This window comes from Tiliqua scincoides, chromosome 2, assembly GCF_035046505.1.
Source record: "Tiliqua scincoides isolate rTilSci1 chromosome 2, rTilSci1.hap2, whole genome shotgun sequence".
NCBI lineage: Eukaryota > Metazoa > Chordata > Lepidosauria > Squamata > Scincidae > Tiliqua > Tiliqua scincoides.
In genome coordinates, this window is record NC_089822.1 from 88593415 (window position 1) to 88618832 (window position 25418).

The following is a 25418-nucleotide window of genomic DNA, read 5'->3' on the forward strand; positions in this document are numbered from 1 at the left end:
GTGGAGAGGGGGGATTTGCTGCATGGGTAATAGCCTATCCTCCATACCTACTTTACCCAGGCTTCGCGCACTGGAGAGGGCACTCTGTTCCAGAGCCACCATTCAGAGCATGACACCATGGTCTTCCGAGACTGAAGGATGCCAACAACTTCTGCTTGTGGCAATGAGTGTGAGAATTATATTCCTGAAGAGATGGTATAATGAAGCTGCAAAGACTTTATTTGTATTCTTTAAGCTCACAACTTGGTCCAACTCAGGAGTAGTTTTGTTATTCATATTTTAGTTTTGAATATTCATATTCATATATTCAATTATTTCCTTAGGGTGATCTGTCATTTTTCCTTACACCATTCCTTTCTGAGGTCTCCAGTCCAGAAAAACACACAACTGGCTTCACTGATAAGGAGCAGATGTGATTATTTTCAGCAGGCGGGCAAGAAGTAAACAGTGGCTGAATGATTTCACACAGGAAGGTCATAAATAATTTTTGTAATTTGCTTGTTAATGTCCTTGTTCACAAACGGAATTACACTTTTTTCTCTTTTTTTTACAAATATGAAGTGCAGTTGAAAGTCTGCTTTTATTCACAGTCTTAAAATTTAACTATTACTTTTAATTTCAGGTGTATGATGTAGATCAGGACGGTCCAAGGGGAAAAAGTTAAAACCTTACTCCCTACTACATAGCAGCTTCAATATTCCAGTTACCAAAAAACTGACTTCTTTAAAGTCACAGTTAAAATGCGGAGATCTGATCACAGAACTTCAACAGCACAGAACATTTGATCTTCTAATGTCTGTGACAGTATCAAAAGTGAGAAGATACAGAAATACTGTATTTTCTTTAAAGGGGGGAAATGTAGCAATAGAAGGAACCAGCATATGAGAATAGAAGGAACCAGCATATGAGTGGATACTGTCAAGGAAGCAACTTTGGAATCACCATTCAGCATGGCATCTTACTGGCATCATATCTGCATTTTTTTTAAAGATTATGAGCCCTTGATGATAGGGCACCGTTTATTTTACTATGTAAACCACTTTGTGAGTGACTTTTGGTTGAGAAGTAGCTTGTAAATATTCTTCTTAATAATATTAGAAACCTAGAGCAGGAGCCATTTTGAAATCAGTAATAAAGGGTTACGTAAAAATTGTTCATTCCGTACAGTACTTTAATTTTTATGCCATCATTTTACAAAGTTTGCAGAGACAAACTAGTTCAACCACCGCCTTTTATCTCTTCCTCTCAAAAAAGCAAGTTCCGGTTACTCTTTTTCAGTTAAGTCTTTTAACAGTTTCATAATGCTTTGAGGCAACTGAGGGCTCAATCCTATCCAATTTTCCAGTGCCAGTGCAGCTGTGCCAATGGGCATGCGCGGCATCTGGTGGTGGGGAGGCAGTCACATTGGCCTCCTCAAGGTATGAGAATATTTGTTCCCTTACCTTGAGGTTGCATTGCAGCTGCACCAGTGCCGGAAAATTGGATAGGATTGGGCCCTGAGTTCCCTACTCTCAGCAGGGCATTTTGCAAGTTTCTTTTCCTCTTCTTAATCAATGCTGATAAAAATTATACTTCATGGTGCCACTGCCATTACTGGAGGGTGGGGTAAAATGCTAAGTTTTTCAGGTACCTGGTGTAAAGCAGCCCCACCCCTTGGCCTGCAGAGCCATTCAGAGCAGGAGAGCGAAGTGGAGGCAGGCAAGAGAGAGGGGCTGTTTTACACCAGGTTCAAGTGCCTGAAAAACTTAGCATTTTGCCCTCCCCTCCAGGAACAGCAGTGCATTGTGCCATGAGCCATGATATACTGTGTCCTCCTTCTTAATAGCTTTTGGACCATTTTACACATTTAGCATAATTGTATTTTTTTTTTTTTTCAGATTACACAACTGCAAGTTGTGGCTGAGGATGTTTAAGAGATCTATTTAGAAAAAATTATACCACAGCTCTCTGCATGCAGAAAATGAGCACATTAGGAAGAACCATCTCCCTAGCCTTCTCTCTGACCTGCTATATTTTCCCCAGGCAAGGAGGCATGCATTCAGATCACCTCACTTGCAGCCTGAAGGGATACTGTGGAGGTCAGATAAGCTTTACCCGTCCATCACTTCTGCTGCACATGTCAACTGACCCATATCTGAATCACATTGCTTTAAAAAACTAAAGTTTACTCTTCAGAAAAGCTTAAATATGCTCTTCAACATCTTGACCTACATTATTTTCAGAATGACACATACAAAGCATAAATCTTTAGATTTGAATATATTAAATATGAAATACTGTATACTTTAATGGCTCCAGTCCGTTTTTTGTATAATGAAAAATTATCCTTCAGTAGAAGTGAAAATGCATAAATGGAAATGAACTCAGTAAATACAGATCTGCCATTCGTCACACAATATATGCTTATTTTTATTTGCCATGTCAGTTGGCTGCCTTCTGAACTGCTGATATGAGAACAGCTAGACCCTGATAGGAGGCTGCCTTTGTGTGGCTTGAATAGCCTATTTGCAATCAGATTAACAATTGCCTCCTAGTACTCTCATTAGGTGACAGTAAGCATAAGCAATAAAGTTTTATGGAGCATAAAAAACTGAAAATAGGTGGGCCCTGGTTGTCTACTTCTTATCAAAATACTTCAGTGGTTATTGTGCAGCTTATAAGTTTTCCCTGTACTAATTTATATTGCAAAAACATCATGCCACCATTTGTATTAGTCACATTTCTATTAGATATTTCTTTGATTCTGATTTATAGGCTAAGTGCAGCCACAACAAAATTATTAAAACAATCTCTTCCTTGAAAGATGCATACAGTGCAGTCAGTGCTAAAGTGAACATCTAACTATTCAATGTTCAGAGCCATGTGGTGTTTATATGCATGCCAAGACTTTTCAGAGTGTCCTAATTCCCACTGCAGCTTCTCATCATGCTCCACCAAGCCATTCTTGAAGATTGGGGATGCTCAAGAATGGCAGTTGATGGAGTGCAAGACGCTGCTACATCACATTTGACAATATTTCACAGATGAAAATAGGAAGACATCCTTATGGACCTGTAGCACATCTATTCTCCCAATGAGGATGCCTCCTCCTCCCCTCTTACAGATTGCAGAAGGGTTTTTCCCTTCTGCTGTATATTTTACTTATATTGTATCCATGTTCATTCATTTACATCTACATAACTTCTAGAGCAGTTCTAGGGCAATTTTCACAATGGAGAGAAGTGAAAAGCGGTGTGCCCCAAGGATCTGTCCTGGGACCGGTGCTCTTCAACCTCTTCATAAATGACCTGGAGACAGGGTTGAGCAGTGAGGTGGCAAAGTTTGCAGACGACACCAAACTTTTCCGAGTGGTGAAGACCAGAAGTGATTCTGAGGAACTCCAGAAGGATCTCTCCAGACTGGCAGAATGGGCAGCAAAATGGCAGATGCGCTTCAATGTCAGTAAGTGTAAAGTCATGCACTTTGGGGCAAAAAATCAAAACTTTAGATATAGGCTGATGGATTCTGAGCTGTCTGTGACAGATCAGGAGAGAGATCTTGGGGTGGTGGTGGACAGGTTGATGAAAGTGTCGACCCAATGTGCGGCGGCAGTGAAGAAGGCCAATTCTATGCTTGGGATCATTAGGAAGGGTATTGAGAACAAAATGGCTAATATTATAATGCCATTGTACAAATCGATGGTAAGGCCACACCTGGAGTATTGTGTCCAGTTCTGGTCGCCGCATCTCAAAAAAGGCATAGTGGAGATGGAAAAGGTGCAAAAGAGAGTAACATGATTACAGGGCTGGGGCACCTTCCTTACGAGGAAAGGCCTCTTCAGCCTAGAAAAGAGGCGCCTGAGGGGGGACATGATTGAGACATACAAAATTATTCAGGGGATGGACAGAGTGGATAGGGAGATGCTCTTTACACTCTTACATAACACCAGAACCAGGGGGCATCCACTAAAATTGAATGTTGGGAGAGTTAGAACAGACAAGAGAAAATATTTCTTTACTCAGCGTGTGGTTGGTCTGTGGAACTCCTTGCCACAGGATGTGGTGATGGCATCTGACCTGGACACCTTTAAAAAGGGATTGGACAAGTGTCTGGAGGAAAAATCCATTACGGGGTACAAGCCATGATGTGTATGTGCAACCTCCCGATTTTAGAAATGGGCTATGTCAGAATGCCAGATAGGGCACCAGGATGAGGTCTGTTGTTATCTGGTGTGCTCCCTGGGGCATTTGGTGGGCTGCTGTGAGATACAGGAAGCTGGACCAGATGGGCCTATGGCCTGATCCAGTGGGGCTTTTCTTATGTTCTTATGTAATGTAGAATGGAGTACAAAGGGCAATAAATTCATTAGTGGAAGTTGTGCTGCCATTTTGCCTTAAAGCGGCAATGTACACTCAGCCCCTCCCCAAAAGAATTCCTCTCTGGATTCAATTCAATCTCCTGCATTCCATTCTTGATCAGTGTGTATGTAGTAGCAAACCAATGCTACCCAAGACACAATAGGATGAAACCAGTTTGCTAGACCCTTTTCAATGTGGGTTTTGATCAGATTTTGGAACTGAAATGGCATTGGTCACTCTAGCAGATATATTCAATGCTGGGAACTGGACAGGGGGAACATGTTCCTATTGGTTCTGCCGGACCTCTCAGCAGTGGCTGATACCATTGATTAGGTTAGCTTTCTGGGCTGCCAACATAGGTTGGGTGCTTGGGACACAGCTTTGCAATGGCACCACTTCATCTTGGAGGATGGTTCCTCGGCGGTGGTGAGGGACACCTGCTCAACCTTATGGGTAGGTATGGGCCTGTATTGTCCCACAGTGTTCAGTCCTGTGCCTCATGTTGTTTAGCACCTACATGAAGCTGCTGGGGGAAGATTATCTAATGAGTGTTGATAAATAGAAAGTTAAGTCCACTGTTTCCTCTATTTCAGCCTTAGTCCTCAACTTATCTTGCACAAAACTTTACCTACATTATGAATTTAAAGCAGCACTTGCATGACTATTAGCTAATTTGCAGTTTGTTGAACTAGGGAGACCAAAACAGGATGCTACTGCTATGCAGTTTGTCTTGCATCATATCACTCTTTTTGTCCCCCATTCTGTCTTGTAGAGTTAATGTTCTGTGGGCAAGAACTATGCAGTTGGAATATGGAGTATGATCGAGGCTGTGCTGAAACACCCAGTCTCAAAATTAGAATATGACTGACTACCAGCAGGCTTGAAGTAACAAACCAGTTTCAGATATTCAGCACTGTAAGACTTGAAAATATTTTAAAATGCTTGATCAAAAGAGAACAATTGTAATGATCTACTACTGCAACCGTTTTCAAACTCTCATGGAGAGTTTGCACCACTAAGTTCTTGTGGAAGTGGGGGGAAGCAGCAACATGATCCCCAGGATTGCGTCGCTCAGGAGGGCTGCAGACTGGGATGCACTCACAAGTTCCTGCAGCAGCCGTCCCGGGGTGCAGGGAGCCCTGTGCAAGCATGTGCAGGGCTCCCCAACCTGCAGAAAGTGAAAGTGGAGCAATTGCTATCACTCCACTTTCACTTTTGATGAGCAGATGCTCACGCAGGGCTCCCTGCACCCCAGGATGGCTGCTGCAGGGGCTGGTGAGTGCATTCCCTTAAGGCAGAGTGGGGCAATCGGGCCTAGCCTCCGCTAAACCAGAGGCGGAGCACGATCGCTCCACTTTCCCTTCTGACGGGGCTGCAGTGACTGGGGTGCACCCTGCAGTCACTGCAACAGCCGTCCCTGGCTGCGGGGAGCCATGTGCGAGGGCCTGCAGGGCGCCCCAGGTCAGGGAAAGTAAGAGTAGAGAGATTGTGCTCTGCTTCCAGTTTTTCATACCTAAAACAGAAGTATAAAATGCTACCCTCTCCTTTATTTGTCCTATCAACCAGGGGTGGACAAACTTTCAACTTTAGGGATCCTGGACCTTTAGCAGTTGTATAGCAGCAGGAATTTCAGCAGGTGCAGCTTGTCATCTCACAGATGACACATTGCACCTGCTGAAATTCTCTTCCCTACACAATTGTTAAAGGTCCAGGATCCCTAAAGTTGAAAGTTTGCCCACCTGAATTAGATGAAAGGGAGGAAAGGACTGCACACATACCCTTTCTTAAAACTTACCTTTTCATGGCACTATCAGCCCTGACAGGAAAGGGAAGCACTAATCCAGGACAATTAACTTCAGGAATAGGTTGAACTAGCTTCTGGCATATTTTCAGGGATCAGAATAGAATTCTTAGATCCATTTGTTTTATCTCACCACAACTACTGCCCTTGAGCAACAGCTGCTTTTAGCTGTGCTATGTTGGCAATTACTCTCCTCCATCTTTCAGATTTTCCACAAAAGGACCTTACTAAAAGGAGTCCTGTCTCCAATTGCTTTTGAGCACAACTTATAACAGTGATTCTCAAACTGGTGCAGGGGCAGAGCAGCAACACAATCCCCAGGATTGTACTGTTGCCTAGGAAGGGGGGCTATTTTTAGACTTAGCTGCAGGGTGCCCTGCAGAGCACTCCATGGGGCTCCCCACACACCCCTGGACCCTGGCAGCATGCAAGTCTAAAGATAGCCCCCCCCCATAGTAGCATGATCCTGGGGATCACATCACTGCCTTCCTCCTTCCCCTGCAAAGACTTCTCTTGGGAAATTTATTCCTGAGAAGTTTTGAGTACCAATTTCTTACAAGACTGCCTGCTTCCCACCACGCATGCGCTCAAATCATGTCTATGGGAGATATGCTTGTTCAAGTTACTAGTGGGTGCAGGTTAAACCTAACCTGGCCTGCCTGTGAGGGAGGAGCTTCCCACATGACACAGACTGATCCTGCCATGGAGATCCCACGGAGGAAAATGAAACTTATATTCTCTCTGACTTATGGGCAGCTGTGTTGCCGCTTTCAAGCAGGATGTCCTTTGCTGGTGCTTTTGCATAGGTATAATAGTGTGGGCAGGCAAGAACCACCTACTTAACTTCATAACCTACATACATTCATAACTTTTAAAGTTATGAATGGGCCTCCAGAACCTAACCTTTCCATTAGAATTGGACCATAAGTCCCCTACTATCTCCCAATGAGACAGTGAGAAAGCATTCCACTGCCACAGAAGGCCCTGCAACAGCACACAGAGCGCACTGCTGCTGGGCCAGTTCAAGCTGTTGCTGGAAAGCATCAGAGCTGCACCAGCACTCACCATTTCAGGGCAGGTAAGTTGGTAGGGGGGGTATTTCGTGGCCAGGGAGAGGAGAGTTTCTGGATCAGGAGAGGGCAGGGGATGGGGCACAGGCAGATCTCAGCAGCAAACATGCACACTGAATCTTGTCCCCCTCCTTTACAACCCGCCCTGCAGCCCCCATTCTCTCCTCAGACTTACATCACCTATACAGCTAGTATAGGTCTGAATCGACTTGCAGGTCATCAGGGAGCCTATGCAGAGGTAAAGTAAAAGTATTTTTCTTTGCTTCTCAGTTATTCCAATTTCCCCACCATAGCATGCGGTATAGGCCTGCGTAGCGCCCACTCTACTGGTGGGGGAAAAGATTGGGCTGACTGTGTAAGAATCAATTTGAGTGAGGAGGAGAGGAGCAAGAAACAATCAAGAACTGCACATGTACTGAACTAGTCTACAGTAGTGTTTCTCAAACACTAGGTAGGTTGTGACCCACTAGGTAGGTAAGTAAGCCAATTTCAGGTGGGTCCCCATTCATTTCAAAATGTATTTAATTTTTAAGAGACTTGATGCTACCATGGTATGTGACTGCATTTGGGGAAATGTTACACATCTGTATTTTTAACAGGTTACAATGCATATGCTTTTAACAATGATAGTCAATGGGATTTACTCCCAGGTAAGTGTAGATAGAATTTCAGTCTTTGGGATGCTTGTTTTAAACAGATCAGCAAGTGCTTGCAAGAGGTAGGAAGGTTCTTTATTTTAAATAAATGTTTAAAATTATACTTATTGTAAACTTTTAATTTACTTGATAGATTTGATTTTGTCATATGGGGGTGTTAAATATTCCTGCTTAATTATGTCACTTCTGGCCATAACATCACTTCCAGGTTAATGAAATCATTTTCGGAGAGTCCCAACAAACTGTCATTCTAAAAAGTGAGTCCCAGTGTAAAACATTTGAGAACCACTGGTCTACAGTATTAATACACAGCTGGGTGAATACCAACCTACTCTTGACTATTAAGTGGATTAAGAAATGTGCAAGAATTAGTTCAAGTGGACAACTATTCTCAGTGGGACTTGCGTGAATATTTGAGCAGCTCAGTCATCAGCTTAAACTTGCTTTGCAAGTGCGCTGGAAACAAAGTCAATCTTTTGCTTAAAGGTATGCCGTATGTCATAAGGATGTTCTATGGAAATGTGGCTGTCAAAGACTTCAAAAACAATCCAGAGAGCAAGTGTAGATGACCAATAGAGGAGAAGGAACACAAATAAAAAAGACAGACATTAGCTTTACAATTAGAGGAGAAAACCCAAAGCAATAGACAAGAACGCAGAAAAGTTTGAGAGTACAGATGTCATGACATTTATTAAGAGGCATGCTACAACTAGAGTTGTTAGAAAAAGAGTCAAGTATAGATACTCAAGTAATAATCAGCAGATACACAAAACTTAAAAGAAATGGAGTATACGGCAGTGTACAGAAGTTCAAATTAACCATGCACTACGCAGTTAGAAAATAGGTTTCTTTAATATTTCAACTTTGCATTTATAACATCAAATCATCTCAACAACATGGAATCCTTTTCCCCTCCAATGCCACAAGCTGCTTAACAAATGAAAGCTGGTACTGTTGCTTATCAAAATATACAAGACAATTGATTTTTTAATATAAAAACCATTTTATACTTGTTCCCAAAAACCTTTTTTGCCAGGTAAAAAAGTTGTTACAAATATTTACAGCATTTTCTTCTGTTAGATGAATCTTTTTACAAACTTAAGAGGGACTTATGAACAGATGAAAAATTAGGGAATGTCTGACTCCTGTGATCATGCTCCTTTTTCTCTGAATACAGTACTAAATAGTCCATTAGCCCCTTGCCTTATGCCATTACATTTGGTTCACATTTTAAAAAATCTAATTTCCCATCAAGCAGTCCATTCACTAACAGTATTTATATAAAAGGCCACTTTACACTGAGTCTTTCAAGAAAAAATAGCTTGAGAGAAAGAACTGGCAAGATGTCTCAATATTACCAGGGCAGACAATCTTTGGTCATTGCAATGAGGTGAGAATCTGATGCAAAAATTTGCTTGGTCAGCAACCATATATGTATTTTTATATATGTGTTTTTGAGAAAGAGGGTGTGAGAATTATCAGGAACAGGAAACTGAACTGGAAATAACTAAAACATGTTTAAAGAAATGAAAGTACATAGCTGGTTAGATTGTCACTATTATCCCTAATACTGCCCACAGATCCAAGAATCAAAAGTTCTACCAAAACATGCACCTCGAATTACAGTGGAGGATCTCTGCATACAAGGAGCTTTGCTCTTATTTCCCCAGTTATGAGCTACATGACAACCACAAGCCTATGAGTTTAACTTGGATTCCTGCATGGTGCAGCATGATGTATATTACAATGGTAGAAGGCAAAGGGGTAACAAATGCAAATGAAATAATTAACAGGTTGCACATGGATAGTTCATGGGTCATTTGGCTTTTACTATATAAATACATATTTTCTTGAAAACAAGTGTATTGATTCTAAAGACTGAAATAGCAAAAAAATTACAAGTTACTGAAGGCACATAAACTTTGGTCCCATTTTGCTTTTGTAAAAACCCTGAAATTAAATTTTATAAGTTTGATTTTTCAAATAATTCCTAATTGTTAAGATTTGCTTTAAAAAGAATGAACAGTCTCATATACAATATACAGATCTATGCAAAGACAACTAGGAGCAGTTAGTTTGCTTCAAGAAAATCTCTGTGCAACTTGAACAGTTTGCAGCACAACTGTTTAAATCTGGTAGTTTTGTTCCAAGTTACCAGTTCACAAAAATGTAAAGGCAAACAAAAATGGCTTTAATGCAGTTAACCATTCAGGCCCTCTCCTTTGAGAATAGTAGTACATACTACATATAACAGGATGAAGACTGAAAAGGGCAAGTGTTATTCCCAGAAGAAAGCGCACTTAAGATTCCTCACTTGGTCATGTGTATGTAGTTGGGAGATAGAGTTGCTCACTGTAAAATTCACATGCTTCATGCTGTATTTTACAGCAACAACATGATTCCACTACATGCAATCTCTCAAGCCTGGAAAAAACAAGGAGCTGCCAATCAGACAACTCAAGGTTACACATTCAGATATATAGGCACAGCAAGCCATCAAGACATCCTCCAAGCACAATAGTGCAAATAGTGAGAGGCGTGAAAGGCAGCCAAGTTGAGGAAAGAATTAAAATGAACATTTGTTTGAGGTTCAGGCAATTGCAAAATATGAAGGGCTGAAAGTTTTCATTAAATGGTGCAATCAAAGGTTTAATTGCCAATTAAAATTTGCCCCTCCAACAATTAGTGTGGCTAGCAGACGTCAACATACGGGCAAGGACTTGCAGCTATGGCAGGTCATGAAAATGCACTGTCTTTCCTGAGACTGTTCTGAAAGAGGAACACAGTTAAGTCATTTCTGCCCATTTCTGTTACATATATGCGACAGGAACCAAACATGTACATCTGTGGGCAGGGAAAAATGGGTTAAGATTAACTTTTCCTTTCAGTTGGTATCCAAAGCTAGCAGCAGTTTACCTTTCAGGGTGAAAACTATGATGACTTAGCCTCTTCCAATAAGAATTATAGACCATGGGAGACTACTTGATGGAAGCCAATACTGATTTTTAAATGCAGGTCTTCCACAACACTGAGGAGGCTTAGAATTATTTCTGGCTGAAGCCATTTTGACTCTGAAGTGTTTCTGTCCTTGAGAATGTTCAATTTTCTTTAATTTCATTAGAAACTTTTTCATTCTTACAACAAGTAGAAGCTTTCATTTTTTAATTGCAAATTCCTACTGAGAGATAATGTCCTCTTCCTACAGTACACTAAAAGGCACCTTCAAGTCAGTGTATATATGTTTAAATTTGATTGAAAGCCAATGTATTAAAACAATTAGCTACAGCCCAAAAAACTCTCCTAATGTGATTTTTCTATTACCTGTTGAGTTTGTGATTAAGATGCCTGACATGCAGGAGACCAACTTGAATAGCACTTACTTCCAAAGCAATTGCAAGGGCAACAGTTTTAATTGCAACCACTTTGGGGATAAAGTGTGAAAACAGAAGATTCTGTCTATACAAACATTAGCAAAGATCAAGTAGTCTGAAAAACCGATTATTCTATGCCAGGGTTCTTGTCAAGAATTTTGTTTGTGGAGAAGGATAACAGCCAATAACCACATCCACCTGGGCCCATTACAGCCCAATCCTAACTAACTTTCCAGTGCTGATGCAGCTGTGCCAACAGGCAGCATGCTGCGTCTTGTAATGGTGGGGGACCATGGAGGCCTCCCTTAAGGTAAAGGAGCCGCTGTATTGCAGCTGCATCAGCACTGGAGAATTGATTAGGATTGGGCTATTAATTCCACAAGATGCTCACTGCAAGTCTAAAGGCTGAAGAATTCAACGATAGCATTCTGCAAAGGAACAAAGGAGGACAAGAAATGGGGAATGCCATTATTCCAATCAAAGGGGTTGCATTCTAAAACATGAATTTTTTTTTTGCATAACTGGGAAGGAAAACATCAAACTTACTATTGCTGTCGTGGAACTAAACTGTTTTAACATACAAAGTGTACTGCCATTTCTCACATTTGCACTTTGTTAAAAAACCTTGTTAAAAAAACCTTGTGAAACAAAAATCAACCTTCAGACACTGAACACACATGCACAACAACCAAGTTGATTTCTACAGAAGATGACAAGACCACACAATATGAGTAAATCTGAATTTAAATTTTAAAAAAGATGTGCCAGCATATCAACTGCATTTACCACTCAGGACTGCAGGTAGTCTAAAAATGACATTTTCTAGGGACTAAGCGAAACTATTTTTCATATGTTAAGCTGACCGTTTCTCCATTAACACTACAAAGTTGTTGTTTTTTAGACTAGTTAAATCAATAAATTAAATGCTTGCAATGTGCATCAGCATACACATAGAACATTTCACACAGCACACATACACACCCCACCCTCCCCCTTGATATTATACATGCTAATGCTCATTCTCAACTTGTTTTTTCCTGCTTCACAGTTACATTCAACTCTAACAACATTCTCCTCCCCCTCTGTAGCAGCATTCAACACATCATGGTGACCAGATTTAAAAGGAGCTTACAGTGCAATCCTATGCATGTTTCCTCAGAATTAAGTTCCTCAGAGCTCACTCCTTTGTATAAATGCTTAGGATTGTGCTGTTAGTAAAGTTGTGCTAAGGAGGCATATTCATTGGGAGTCCAATCCAGTAAACTCTTGCCTAACTAGGCTGTCATCCCGAACATGCTTACTTTGAGTCATGCTCCACTGAAGGTCAATGGAGTGACAGAAGACACATTTAGGATCAAGTGCCATACTGGAATTAGGCAATAGTTTAATCACATTGCTAAACTGAGGGACTCTTAATATCCTAGGCCAGTGGTTCCCAAACTGTGTGCTGTGGTGCCCGAGAGAGCCATAGCAAATTCACAGGGGCGTTATGGGATGTCCCTGATGGCCTCTTCTTCCTGCAATCCTGGATACTGCCATCTTGGATCATGTGAAATCCACACAAGTTCTTGTGCAATTCAAGATGGTGGCGCCAGAAGACGAGGCCACAGTGAAAGAAGCATGCTGTGATCCCAGTAATTTTAGGAACCACTAACCTAGGTTATTTCTTAAACTATTTTCAAATAGCTGTGAAGCGATGGTGAACTGTGAACATTAGATAAGTTATTAATGGACACAAACATACGTTTATCTAAAGCTATCTGCTGACAAAATGCACTCACTTCAATAAAGTGTCCAAACTTTCCATGATCAGCTGACTATCTTCCAGAAATATAGCTACATAAAATTTAAAGCAGCAAAAATGTCTCACTGCCTGTCTTCATAGTACAGCAATACCTAGAAGATTGTATCTCATGAAGAAGTTACCAGTTTTGAAAGGAGCTTTCAGCTAGACCCAATGCTGTGGAATTATTTCTGCCAAACTACAACTGGTATTCACAGAATAATCTGACTAGCTAAAAATCCCAATACAAATAAGCGCTACAAGCCATTACACTCCATTTCGTTTCTTAAGTCATTGTGTCCATTTTCAAAACAATTTAAGGATTCGATAGCCTTATACTTTAGAGGAATACCTTACAAACAATGAAAATTCAGTAGACATAACATCGCAAGACATCTCTAAAAACATTGTATTACAATCATAGAAATAACTTGTTTATACCTATATTTCACAAAAAAATAGTAATTGCATCTTATCTTGCTCTCCAAATAGGAGTGAACATTCTGTATTGAAGTTATGACATTTATGAAGGAAAGCAAGTCCACATTTAGTACAGCAATCCCAGTATTGTTGGGTGAAAAGGAATCCTGAGACAAAATATTCTCAAATAGCCAATGGCTCAACAGGTTAGATACCATCCAAAAACTGGAAACATTCTTTAGAGCCCAACAGTGGTGTCACTCAACTCAATCCCCATCATATTGTGAAGAGGCCGATAGGATATGCATCGAGTTATCTTCAGTCCCACCTCCCCATCCCTGCACCAAAGCACCAAAAATCTGATTAGACTTATTAAAAACATTTTTTTAAATCACCAAACGTTTAAAAACTAAGACAAAGGAAAAAATCTCACCAAGCCACAATACAGTTTAAGATACTTCAGATAAAACTCTAAACTACTGTATCATTATAAGCACATAATAAGGCACATAAGAAATTAAGTAAATACACAGTAATTCTGATTTAAGTATTAGAGATTATAGTGGTACAAAAACCCCTTGAGGTTTACCTTTATATTTTTAAAACAAGACCTTACCAAAAATAACCTTTCTAAAAATTTGTCAAACCATATGACAGACCTGAATTTTTTTCCTTAAGAGTGTAAACATTTTTTTATGAAAGAAATGTAAAAAACTTGAAATCAGGACACGTTTCTTCTTTCATTGTCTCCAAGAACTTATTACACATCATTTCATAATAATAAAAGCTAACAATGTCACACACCATGATACCTAGTTAAAAGTGTCACTGTCACCACATTAAGACAATTTACCATTGTCAATTATACAATTTATTGGGATTTAATTATTCTACTCCATAGAGAAAGAAGGCACTGCCTTTCCTCCAATAATTTCAACAGGTGCTGATGAAAATGTTAGCTAGTTTGTCAATGAAATTTTAAAGGATACTGTATAATTAGTGTTTAAAGCCATCCGCTATTCTTAAAACATTATTTTGATCAGTTTAATGGGCCACAGAAATGTTGTGTAACATTGTTTTGGAAAAACTAAAAATTATGTTCCTGATATCGTTCGAAAAAGAGGGGGTTCTGCCAAAAAAAGTTTTGTTTTTAAATACTACAGAAGAACAATTTCTGGAGGACTATTAGCCATTTGAACAGAAAAGGATATGGAAAGATAATCCCTTGATTTGTTACTGTGTATAAAAATACACATGAACTTTGCACAAGTTTCATTATTTAAGGATGCAGCGTTGTTTTGGCTACTCCAGTCTCTTGTCTGAAGATTTTACTGGTAACTGTGGGTGGGAATAGTAAAAAGAAAAGGTCACACAAGTATCAAATTGTAGATTTAGAGAAGGAGACTCTGAGGTGATGGGTTTCACCAAGGTCATGATTATGAAGCTCAATAAGAGCCTGGATTGCTTCTTCCACAGAGCCCAACTGGATGAGAGCCATTTTGCGATCTTTTCTAAAAAGTGAAAAGAAACCAGTTTAGTCCAACCACATCTGAACAATTCTTAGTTCCCAAAGTTTATGAATATGCATTCAAGACAGTAGCTGGACAGTGAAAAAGAACTAGCAAAAACAGGAAGATTTTATGATAGTACCACCATACCAGTTTTTAGGCATCTCATGTTGGTCCTTCAACCTGCCTACATCTCAGGAAAGAAATTACTAAGCTCTATTACCACTTGGAAAATCTCTGATCAAAAACTATATCCCTTCCTTCTATGCCAGGGCTCCCTAGACTCTGGCCCACAGGCCAGATCCAGCACCTTGCCCAATCCCTTTTCCACATGAATGGCGATTACCACGGGGGAGCTCTCTGCAAAGCCCGTCTTTGAACCCTAGCCTTTGCATCAGGCAGCCCTTCCAGATTCCATCACCCCAGCAGGCTTCGTGCCTGGTTTTCTGGGCAGACATGGCTGGCTGGGATGAAGACCTGAGGTGAAGAGCGGCTTTCCTGAGACTCCCTGGCACCACTTTGGAGACCGCTGTTCTATGTAATTCTGCTAAGGCCTTGCTCCCTGCAAAACAATGCTCTGTTAAACCAAATACTTTCAACTCTAGCAGGGGTGTCCAAACTTTTTGGCAGGAGGGCCACATCATCTCTCTGACACTGTGTTGAGGGCTGGGGGGGAAAATCAATTTACACTTAAAATTTGAATAAATTTATATAAATGAATATATTAGAGATGGAACTTATATGAATGAATGAAGGTCTTGCAATAGCTCAAGGCCTATAAAAGGCCTTGCACAAAGCAAGGCCAGCCTTTCTTTTGCTGCCACTGCTGCATCACAGATGTGAAACAGCAAGCAGTGGAAGGAGCCCTCATCCCACAACTCACATGAGAGGTTGAGCACTTGGCCATCACACTGAGAGCGGTTGTATCAGGCTAGCGCAGGCTCCAGCAAGTCCCTGGAGGGCCAGAGGCTCATTGGAGACTAGGGGCTCCCTTCGGGCTGGACTGGAAGCCCTCGAGGGCCACAAGTGGCCCCGGGGCCGGGCTTTGGGTACCCCTGAACTATAGCTTTCTAGCCTCTGCACTTTCATTGATAGGAAAAGAAGGCAATGTTTAAGACATGCAAGTATACAGAACTTACCATTTGCCTAAATAAATTTTACTCATTGTTATTCCATATAACCTTACTAAGTTAATATATAAGAATGAAACTGATTTTAGTAAGTTACCACAAAAACTTACGGAAAGAACTTGAAAGCTTTCACATTACATCCAGTACTAGCAAAGAGATTCTTCAGGTCATCAACTGTGATGGAAGGTCTGTAATAAAAAAGTTAAACTATCTAACACACTCCTTTGAACTTCTATTCTTAAGTTTCACAAATAATCAGGGTTGCTTATTTAATATTTTTACTTTTCCTTTCCACACTTTAATGAGAACTCAAGCAACATTAAATTCCAGAACCCCAAACCAAAGGATCAAGTACTACTCAGACCAGCTGTTCAAAAACGTTATGGCACTTATGATGGCTGTAAGCTGCAAAGAAATATTTTGGAGCCATTATGAAATAAATGCACTTTATGCACATGAACTGTAAGCAGATGATTCTAACATGCAACAATGTCCAAGCTTCTCTTGATACAGCAGCTTGTGCAGCTCATAACAAAAGCTGCTTTTGAAAAACAAACTGCTTTTCATCCCATCTGCAAAGTGACCTGAATCAGGAAGTGTTCTAAAATAATGATAAAAGCATTAAAGGAAAACTAGTGTAGGGCAATGATTTCTTAGTGATCCATACAGAAATTTACACATTTTGGAAAGCTACCCAGCAGCTCAGATATACCGTGCTACTTCATCCCTCTCAAAGAAGCTCCTATCTGGATACCTACGGAATGTTGGAGAGGTGCAGGGTGGCAGATGGTGGGAAGATATTTTGGAAGTTCTTTGAGCCAGGTTTCTTAAAGCGATGCAAAGGACTATTACTATAGTCCTTAGTAAGGCCCTGGTCCTCTTGTCCCTCACGAGGAAGCTGCACAGCCTGATGTTTCGAAAGTGTAACACGGAGCACTTTTCCATAGAGTTTTTGACCATTTAAGTGATTCATTGCTAAAATATTCAAGCAAAAAAGGTACAACATGAGAAAACAGGAACATTTAATCTGTACATCCAAAAATGTGTTTCAGTGATCAACTCATGATATAATTGATACACATTTCACAGTTTACTTTCATTCTCATTTACAGATCTTTAAAGCCCTTCATGATTTGTGTCCAAGTTATATGAGGGACCACCTTCTTCTATACATTCTGGTCTGCCCTCTTAAGTCATCTGAGGGAGATCTCCTACAAGTGCCACCTATGTCTCAAGTTAGAGGGATGGCAGTGCAAAGGCAAGCCTCCTCTGTAGCGGCACCACAGTTATGGAATTCCCTACTGGAGGAATTAACAACTACCTCCTCCCTCATGGCTTTTTGATGGCTCAAATCTTTTGTTTTATATGGCATTTGGTGTGATGGGTTGATGGCTTCCCTCTGAAATAGTGTTTTGGTTCTGCTGTCTCTTTCTGGACCAAACAGTTACCATCCAATGGTTTTATTGCTTTTAGTAATGATTTTACTTGTTTTTATACATTATGAACTTTGTAAGCCGCCTTGAGCATTTGCTTTTGCATGGGAAAAGCAAGATATAAAATTTTTAAAACAAATTACATTTTTCAAGTTTCTTAAGTTAGTATTTCAGATTTTCACATGATGGTTTTCTGAAAGCACATATAGCTACACCAGCAAACCAGTCGAATGAAACAAGTTTCCTCCTATAATCTTTCTGAATGCTTTAACATTAAACATGAAGTTTGCTACTCAGGTGCCTTAAGTTATAGTAAACTAGCTGAATCAGGATATTATAATTTTTTATCAGAGAAAAGTATGGCATCTTAATATAAAACTGGAACAAGCAGATTGTGTAGGTATTTCTGTAACATAACTATATTTTATTAATACCTAGCTGGGCTTGTGTTGCATCTGCCATCTGAACTAAAGCGTTTTCCTTTTTATTAAACATGATTTTCACACGGTGGACATCACCATAAACACCTGCAAAAGAAAAAATGCATCTTTTATGTACTCTGAGTGATCATATATTTTACTTGAGTATTAGGCTTGCTTTTTGCTAATGTATTTAAAATAAGCTAGTATAGTTCAAGGCTCACATTGTACAATGTCCTCCTATAAAAGAGATAAATGCACATATCTTCAAGTGACTACAGTTAATTTTATCCTCAGTTAATTTCATCTTATCTTTGAATCTATGCTTTACCTTATCTTTGAAATAGTACTTTACTATGGTCAGTAAATCTGCCCTATGCCTATCTGAGAGACACATACAGTAATGCAGTGATTCCCAAACTGTGAGTTGTGGCTCTACAGGGAACCGCAGAAGCCAGCCATGGGAGCCATGGAATCCTCATGGAAGACCAACTGCTCTATACAATGTATAGGATTGTAGCTCTAATGGTGATATAGATTTTTAGGGTTAACCTAACTTCTCTCAGAGGAGGAACATTAGGAAAAAGCATGACTAGTGTTTTTCTGTTAAAAAACAGGGTAGTAAATGTCAAGATGACCTGCAGAGAGAGAAAAACATGTGCGTCATAGCTTTCCCAAAAGGAACATTCCAGGGTCTTGTGAAATCAAAGTTGCAGGCCAGAACTTCCATACTTGGCTAACAGATTTCCCAGTTAGGGCTAGAATCATGCACCAGTATGCCAAATAAGGAGAGGGAAGTAACATGAATATCACATGGGTCACTTGTTTTTCATAGAGTAAAAGTACAGAAGTTTTGGGTGTGGTTCGGAGAAATCAAAGATCCACCATGGGGTAACTTAGAACCTGTATCCATCCTAATCTATTCTTAATCTGTAACTAGCATGTAAATAAATTTTTCTATATGCTTTTAAAGGAGTCTATGTCTGCTTAGCATTTTGACCCAGAGACCAAGTCCCAGAAATCTCTCTATCAATGGGGAGCCATGGCCAGTGGTCTAGTAGGTCAAGGGAGCTGCCAGTTTAAAAAGTTTGGGAACCACTGCAGTAATGTATTTGACTTTCAAACATATGTTCTGCAAACACTGGCAATGATGCAAAGATTAGATTCAGAAAGATGGTAGAGTTAAAAGGAATGTTGGAGGAAATCTGCAAAGTGTGTGTAGTTGACAATTTTAAGTTACGCATGCCCAAACAACCTGTCTTAGATTTTGCAAATCATCACATGTTAAGTCTTTCACAAAAATTAAGAGCGGCAGTCTTTTAATACAGAACAATGCAATTTATATTACATTTTGGAGAACCAGTTCCTCAGATGTTACTTTATTATTTTGATTTTATTCTGTTCACAGATTAACTTACCGAACAGAATGAAAAGCCCATCTGGTATGATTGCCTGAATAAAGTGACAAGATAAAATAGGTTGTGAATTGTAAAAAAACAAACTGATTTATTTTTAATACTTAGACTGCCTTTCATACTTGGATCCCAAAGCAGTTTACAAAATAACTGGTCCTCTACCCAAAAGGTACCTGCAATGGCTGGCTGACAATATTGTTCTGTCCAGTAGCATGGCTAGCATTCCCAGCACCCCAGGGTTCCATTGCTGGGAGAGAGTTGACTGCAAAAGCTATGTTCCTGGACGCAGGATGCAGAATTTTAAAAAGTTTGACCCATGAGAAATCATCCTGGACCATGGGTGAGACCACCTACCACCCCCCAAAGCCTACAACAGCTGTTGAACATATAGCCCTCCAGCCCTGGAAGCTGATACAATGGAAAGAATTACAGGGGGAAAAACAGGTGCCCGATTAGGACACAAATTTAAAAGTGGCCTCTGATTCTTTTTCACAGCAGTTTGAAATGGCAGGAAGGTTATAGGGCAACTGTCCCCATGGGTGGGCAGAGTACATGTAATGGTACCCTGTGAGAAATGGTTACGATGATAATTACAGGGAAGCTGTATGTCTTATGGCTGCCAGAGAATCCTAATAGGCAACTAAAGCACCACAAATACATTATAACAAGTATTTCTGGGAGATTGAAGCCATGGTTTAATAGTACTATATCATTAACAATAAACAATTTTAGGGTTTTTGTTGATATCGATTATTCAACTTCGATTTTTGTAAATACTGCAGACTGAACTGCCAACTATGTTTGCATCATAATTCATGTTCCATATATTTTACTTACATCAGGATTGAGATTGCTGACAAGCAGAACAGAATTTCCAGGCATTCCAGTAACTCCTGGGATAGCTACTCGTCCTGTCATGGTAGAGGTGGTGATTGCAAGAGGGCCTAGTGCACTGGGAACAGCCGAGACGGAGAGACCTGAAAAGAGTAAAAATAGTTCCATAAACACATTCAGAAACATACATCACAACTCAACTTTTACATGCATTATACAGAATAAATGACATACTGAGTATACAACTGCTCCAGAAATAAAGCTTTGTATTTTTTTCTTCCTCACCTAGTTAAATGCCACATATATTAATGTTCACAGCCCACAATGACAATACAAAAAAAATAAAGTTGTCTCATCCAACTCTTGTAAAAGAAACAAAAGACCTATGTAATATATTCTGGTAGGCAACATACTGATAATGGAACAAAATTAGGCTTTAAGCACACTAATAAATAACTTGCCTGCAGCTTGTGGAAAGCCAATGGCAGGAGCAAAACCAGCAGCTCCTGCATATGGTGAGGAGATGATACCTGGAGTGCCTGAAAGGGAAAAAAAAAACAAAGATTGCAAGAGCAGCCCCTAGGACAAAGAGAAAAGGTCCAGTTCCTCATGATCTAGATGACACTTAGAGTGATTTCTTATTTCAGGGACTGAATGGGCTCATTCAAACTTCTGGTCCCCTCAGCAGAAGAAAATTCCATTTTTTAACAGAAAGCATTATTCTCCGATTCACGCACTTTACCTGCTTAATCGGGAGATAACAAAGTTTAACAATTTTGAAAATGTAAGAATAATGCAAAAATGTTTAAGTGAAGCCATCTCTTTAAAAAGGAAAAACTTGCACAAAATAAAGCCAGCAAAGAAACAGCAAAGAAACATTAAGTTTCATAATATGCTGATGTGCAGAGGTGACATGGTTCTGAATCCTCCTGCAGTATGTTTACATACCTGCTATGATACTTCTGGTTAGCAGCAAGTTGCCATGTTAACCACAGCTGCAGTCTGCCCTCCCATCTAAATGATCTCAGCCTCTTCCTACACATCTTTATCTTTAGTCACAAAATGGCAGTTACACATATATTGCAAAACATTAACACAAACTGTATAGTTTACAGTTCTAATACCTGTTCTGTACTTTGTGTGTCTAGCATTGGTAAAATAGTTGTCATTTATTCACCATTTCAATTTCCATTATATTGCACATGCAGCCAGTGACAGAGCTTATTCAGCCAAATGAGGTCTAAATACAAGCATACAGTGCTACCCTTTTCAAGCAGTAAGCAAGAGTTCTAAGCATGTAACATGCAAAGCTGTTATATTTCATTGACTTGGGTACTCTAGTGATTAATCCACTATGTCCTGGAAGCAAAGTCGAACTATTTGTATCAGAAAGAATTGATTTACTCAGGGTTTCAACACTAAATCTAAACACAATGAACTACCACCCATCTACCACCCCAAATTCTTTAAAACTGTGACTCTTTTGTATGCAGTCTACCACCATAAGCAGCAACACACAAAGTGAATAATGAAATACAGGTATTGCATTATGGCTTCAATGAGCAAGGAGTTCTGGGTTTACAGTGCATCCCACTCACCATACAGAACTGCAGTGTTGTGTACTGCCTCTCATTATACAACTTCTGCCAGTGTGTAACTCACATGAAGCTCCCACATGCACAACTGTCACATTAACTAACATTTGAAAAGACCTACAGACTGGAAGAAAACTTGAACACATTAAGGAACCTATACACATTTTAAGCATTCTATTTTAACTCTGGGTTTGGCAAACTAATCACTAACCTCATTCTGTTTAGCTAGATCTCTACCCATCCTGATGGATAAAATTCAAGTCAAGAAACATCAGCCCCATTTGCAAGATAATGGTATCCTAGAGAGGTTGACAGTCTCTCTAGGATGGTACACCAAATTTCTCAGTGCAGCAAAATAAGCAATTCCAAATATTTCAATGCTAAAAGACAAAAGCAAGTTCTTCTATCCTTCCATCAACAAGAGAACATTTCCTACCAAAAGCAGTCGCCATAGTAGGGTCAAGGGATGGCTGCCCATCACCTGAAGGAAGGTCCACACGAGTGAAGTCTCTGCTTTTATCATTGTTGTATTTTACATTAAGGCTTGTTAGCTTGGAGAAGTCAATACGAAGAGTGCAGCAAGCATTGTAAATATTTTGACCATCAAGAGCCTGAGAGAACATCAAAGTTCAATATTAGGTTTTCATCAACAGCAAAAACATTTCAGCATCTATTGGTATATGCAAGTTAGTTACTAGGGATATTTGCAACAACATTCCAGAATTCAACCCACCAAAGCGCGCACACACCCTGACAAAAAGGAGAGAGAAGCCCCACCATCCTCTGCCACTTGAAACTGATCATAGGTTGGTGACTGACCCATAGAACTATGTAGAAGATCCTCACTCTGCTCCCCAACTCCAGAACAGTGAGGGAGGAGTGTCTGACCATTTTAGTGGCATGCAACAGTTATGCTAGGAACCCCATGCCCCCCAGCACAAACATGAACTTCAGTGCTTATTTTTTATTTAGCTAAGGATTTCTCTCAGCTTTCAACCCCAAGAAAGTTCCAAACAACAAAAAATGAACACACATTAAAAACATTTCCCATGGCTCTTGAGGGGAAAGTTGGGGTTAGCTGTCTAGGGAATGGATAGCACTTGTTAGATCCCCTTTGTTGCCGGGGGGGGGGGGAATCATCTGTGCAGTTGCAAAGGTGCTTTCTTGCTTCACTGCTCCCCAGCTGCCTGGGAAGCAAGGGATTATTCCAAGACAGTGTGATCAGGACCTAAGGTAGAAATCCTATGCATCATACCTAGCGGTAAGCCACAATGAATACAGTGAAGCTTACTTCTAAGTCACAGTGAAGGGGAGGGATTAACCATATTTTGGCTTGGCTACTCAGGTCAAACAAAAGTTGTGAAACTCTAATCTTGAACAAGTTTTTGGTTAGAGTAGAAGAGGCAACAAGAAGTTAACAATTTTATCATTCCCTATATTCCTTTAAGCACTTAATCCAGCATAATTAAAAAGGAACTACAACACATAGAACTGCAATACATTACTACCACTTTACTCAAGTTTCATGACAGCTGGTTTATAACATCCAAATGAATTAATAAAAACTGCATTTGCTTTGTTCCATATTGGCATACTTAAAGTCTACTATTAATGCTTTTCTAACGAGATTACTTGACTATACTACGGTCTTATCAATCCTATAAACACAGAATAAGAGGTCAGACATTTCAATGCAAATTGCAAAGTACAACTGCTCTGCAATTTGTCAGTATTTCATAGTAAATTTGCTTTAAACAATACATTTTCAAATTCTACTGTTTACAATTCATAAAATGTGTAGAATTTATATTAGCATAACGTTACCTTTTCCAAGATCATAAATAGCTACTGTTTTTCTAACACATTTGAATCAGGTTGAGCTTTCATTTTAATATGTTATGTTAATTTTGCTAAAACTGCATATTCATGTATTTTTCCATTCTTCCACTTTTGGAACTTTGAATTTAAAGTTATTTTAGGCCCTTTACACCAAATCTTATGAGCAAACAAATGAATTATGAAGCTATAAATAAAATTAATTCTTGGGTAGACATTCATTGAATTGGCATGTGTCACATACTTGACTTGGTACTAGCATGCTCTGCAGACCCATTAGGATACTAGTTTGGGAACTAAGAACGTTAGAGAACTTAAAACTTAAACTCACAGACAAATTGTTATCAAGTTAAACTTCAAATACACTATATATATAGCCATGCACTTACCATTTTGGCATAATGTGCATTCAATGGATCAGCATATTGAAGCAAGGCCTGAAACTGATTGTTCTTTGTGAAAGTGATAATCTTCAAGACTGTCCCAAACTTGGAGAAAATCTAAGTAAAAATTCAGCCAGTCAATTCATTCTTCAGTATTTTCAATGAAATATGAAGCTATCTTACGCTAAGCAAGACCATTAAGCCATCTAGCTCAGTACTCTGCATACAAACTAACATCTCTCCATGTTTTGCAAAAGATATTTCCCAGCCCCTTCAGAAATCCTAGGTCAGTCCCTGGCATCTTCTCTATGGTACATGCTCTACCACTGAGATACAAATAAAAATAATTTTAGATGTTAACTACATGGGTATTCAAAACTGAAATGCTAGTTTCTAAACTTATATGCATGGAGGGCTTCGACTATGGTGTTAACTGTGCTATAACTGGATCCTCACCACAGACACTCGCCTATAAGTCAATCTCACAGATAAGACAATGGCAGATTCTGAGACAAAAATCATGGCATTTTCTATGACTCTCGGATAAGTTGGGGATTTAAACTAAGGGGGTGTCTGACTATAGTTTTGTCTGATTTTACCTGAGGCCAAGTCCTGAAAAATAACTTTCCAGTAATTGTTACCCAAGAATTGTACAGTCTCCAATTAATAGTATTTATATACCGCTTTTCAACAAAAAATTATCAAAGTGGTTTACAGAAAAAATCAAATAACTAATGGCTCCCTGTCCCAAAAGGGCTCACAATCTAAAAAGTTGCAACACCAGCAGACAGCCACTAGAAAAGACACTGCTAGGGTGAGGTCCCTGCTAAAAGAGGAGCACCCACTTGAAAAAGTGCCTCTTAACCAGTTAACAGGGATAAAAATTTTAAAATAAAAATAATATTTAAAACATAGTAAAAGATCATAAGATAATTTTAAAAATTCTGGTCTTCACCACCTTTATGTAAACACTATCAGTAAGTGCACTGTAAACATACCAGAAAAACAGTGGTTCCCAAACTGGGGTTCATGTACCCCCAGGGTCACGCAACAGGACCTTTAGGGGTACTTGTAAAAGAAAGGAATAATGGAAGAAAAAGGCAGGTAGTGCTCCAGAATGCCTTGCAGGACTAGCAAGGCAGGAAGGGAGGCAGCTAGTTGGCTGTGAAAGCCCCACCAAAAACTAGTTTTTGGTCAATTCATGTATGAACCAGTGATTTAAAACCAGCACAGTAAAAAGGCAAAGTAAAAAATATAATGTGGAAAGTGATCAACCACCAAGAATCTCTCAGGGCACTTCTGGTGCAAAACAGTGCAAAGGCATAGTCCTCTGTTCTTCAAACGGATAAAAAGAGAAAATACTGTGATGAATACATGAAGTATGGGTTTACCCAGGTGGACCCTTGACTGGTGCCCTACCTGGCCAA

General features: G+C 39.7%; 1 protein-coding gene across 2 annotated transcripts in view; it reads right to left on the bottom strand.

The window, feature by feature from the left end:
- Positions 1-8527: 8527 nt before the first annotated feature.
- PTBP3 (polypyrimidine tract binding protein 3) overlaps positions 8528-25418 on the bottom strand; it is a 59218-nt gene continuing 42327 nt past the window's right edge. For both annotated transcript variants that reach the window (XM_066614108.1, XM_066614110.1), the window contains exons 6-14: positions 23998-24108; positions 22209-22383; positions 20639-20716; positions 20181-20320; positions 19347-19380; positions 17944-18036; positions 16835-17051; positions 16187-16264; positions 8528-14949 (exon numbers count right to left, since the gene is read on the bottom strand). In XM_066614108.1, coding sequence (XP_066470205.1) covers positions 14817-14949; positions 16187-16264; positions 16835-17051; positions 17944-18036; positions 19347-19380; positions 20181-20320; positions 20639-20716; positions 22209-22383; positions 23998-24108 — 1059 coding nt within the window. In that variant the 3' untranslated portion in view covers positions 8528-14816. The remainder of the gene's footprint in view (positions 14950-16186; positions 16265-16834; positions 17052-17943; positions 18037-19346; positions 19381-20180; positions 20321-20638; positions 20717-22208; positions 22384-23997; positions 24109-25418) is intronic.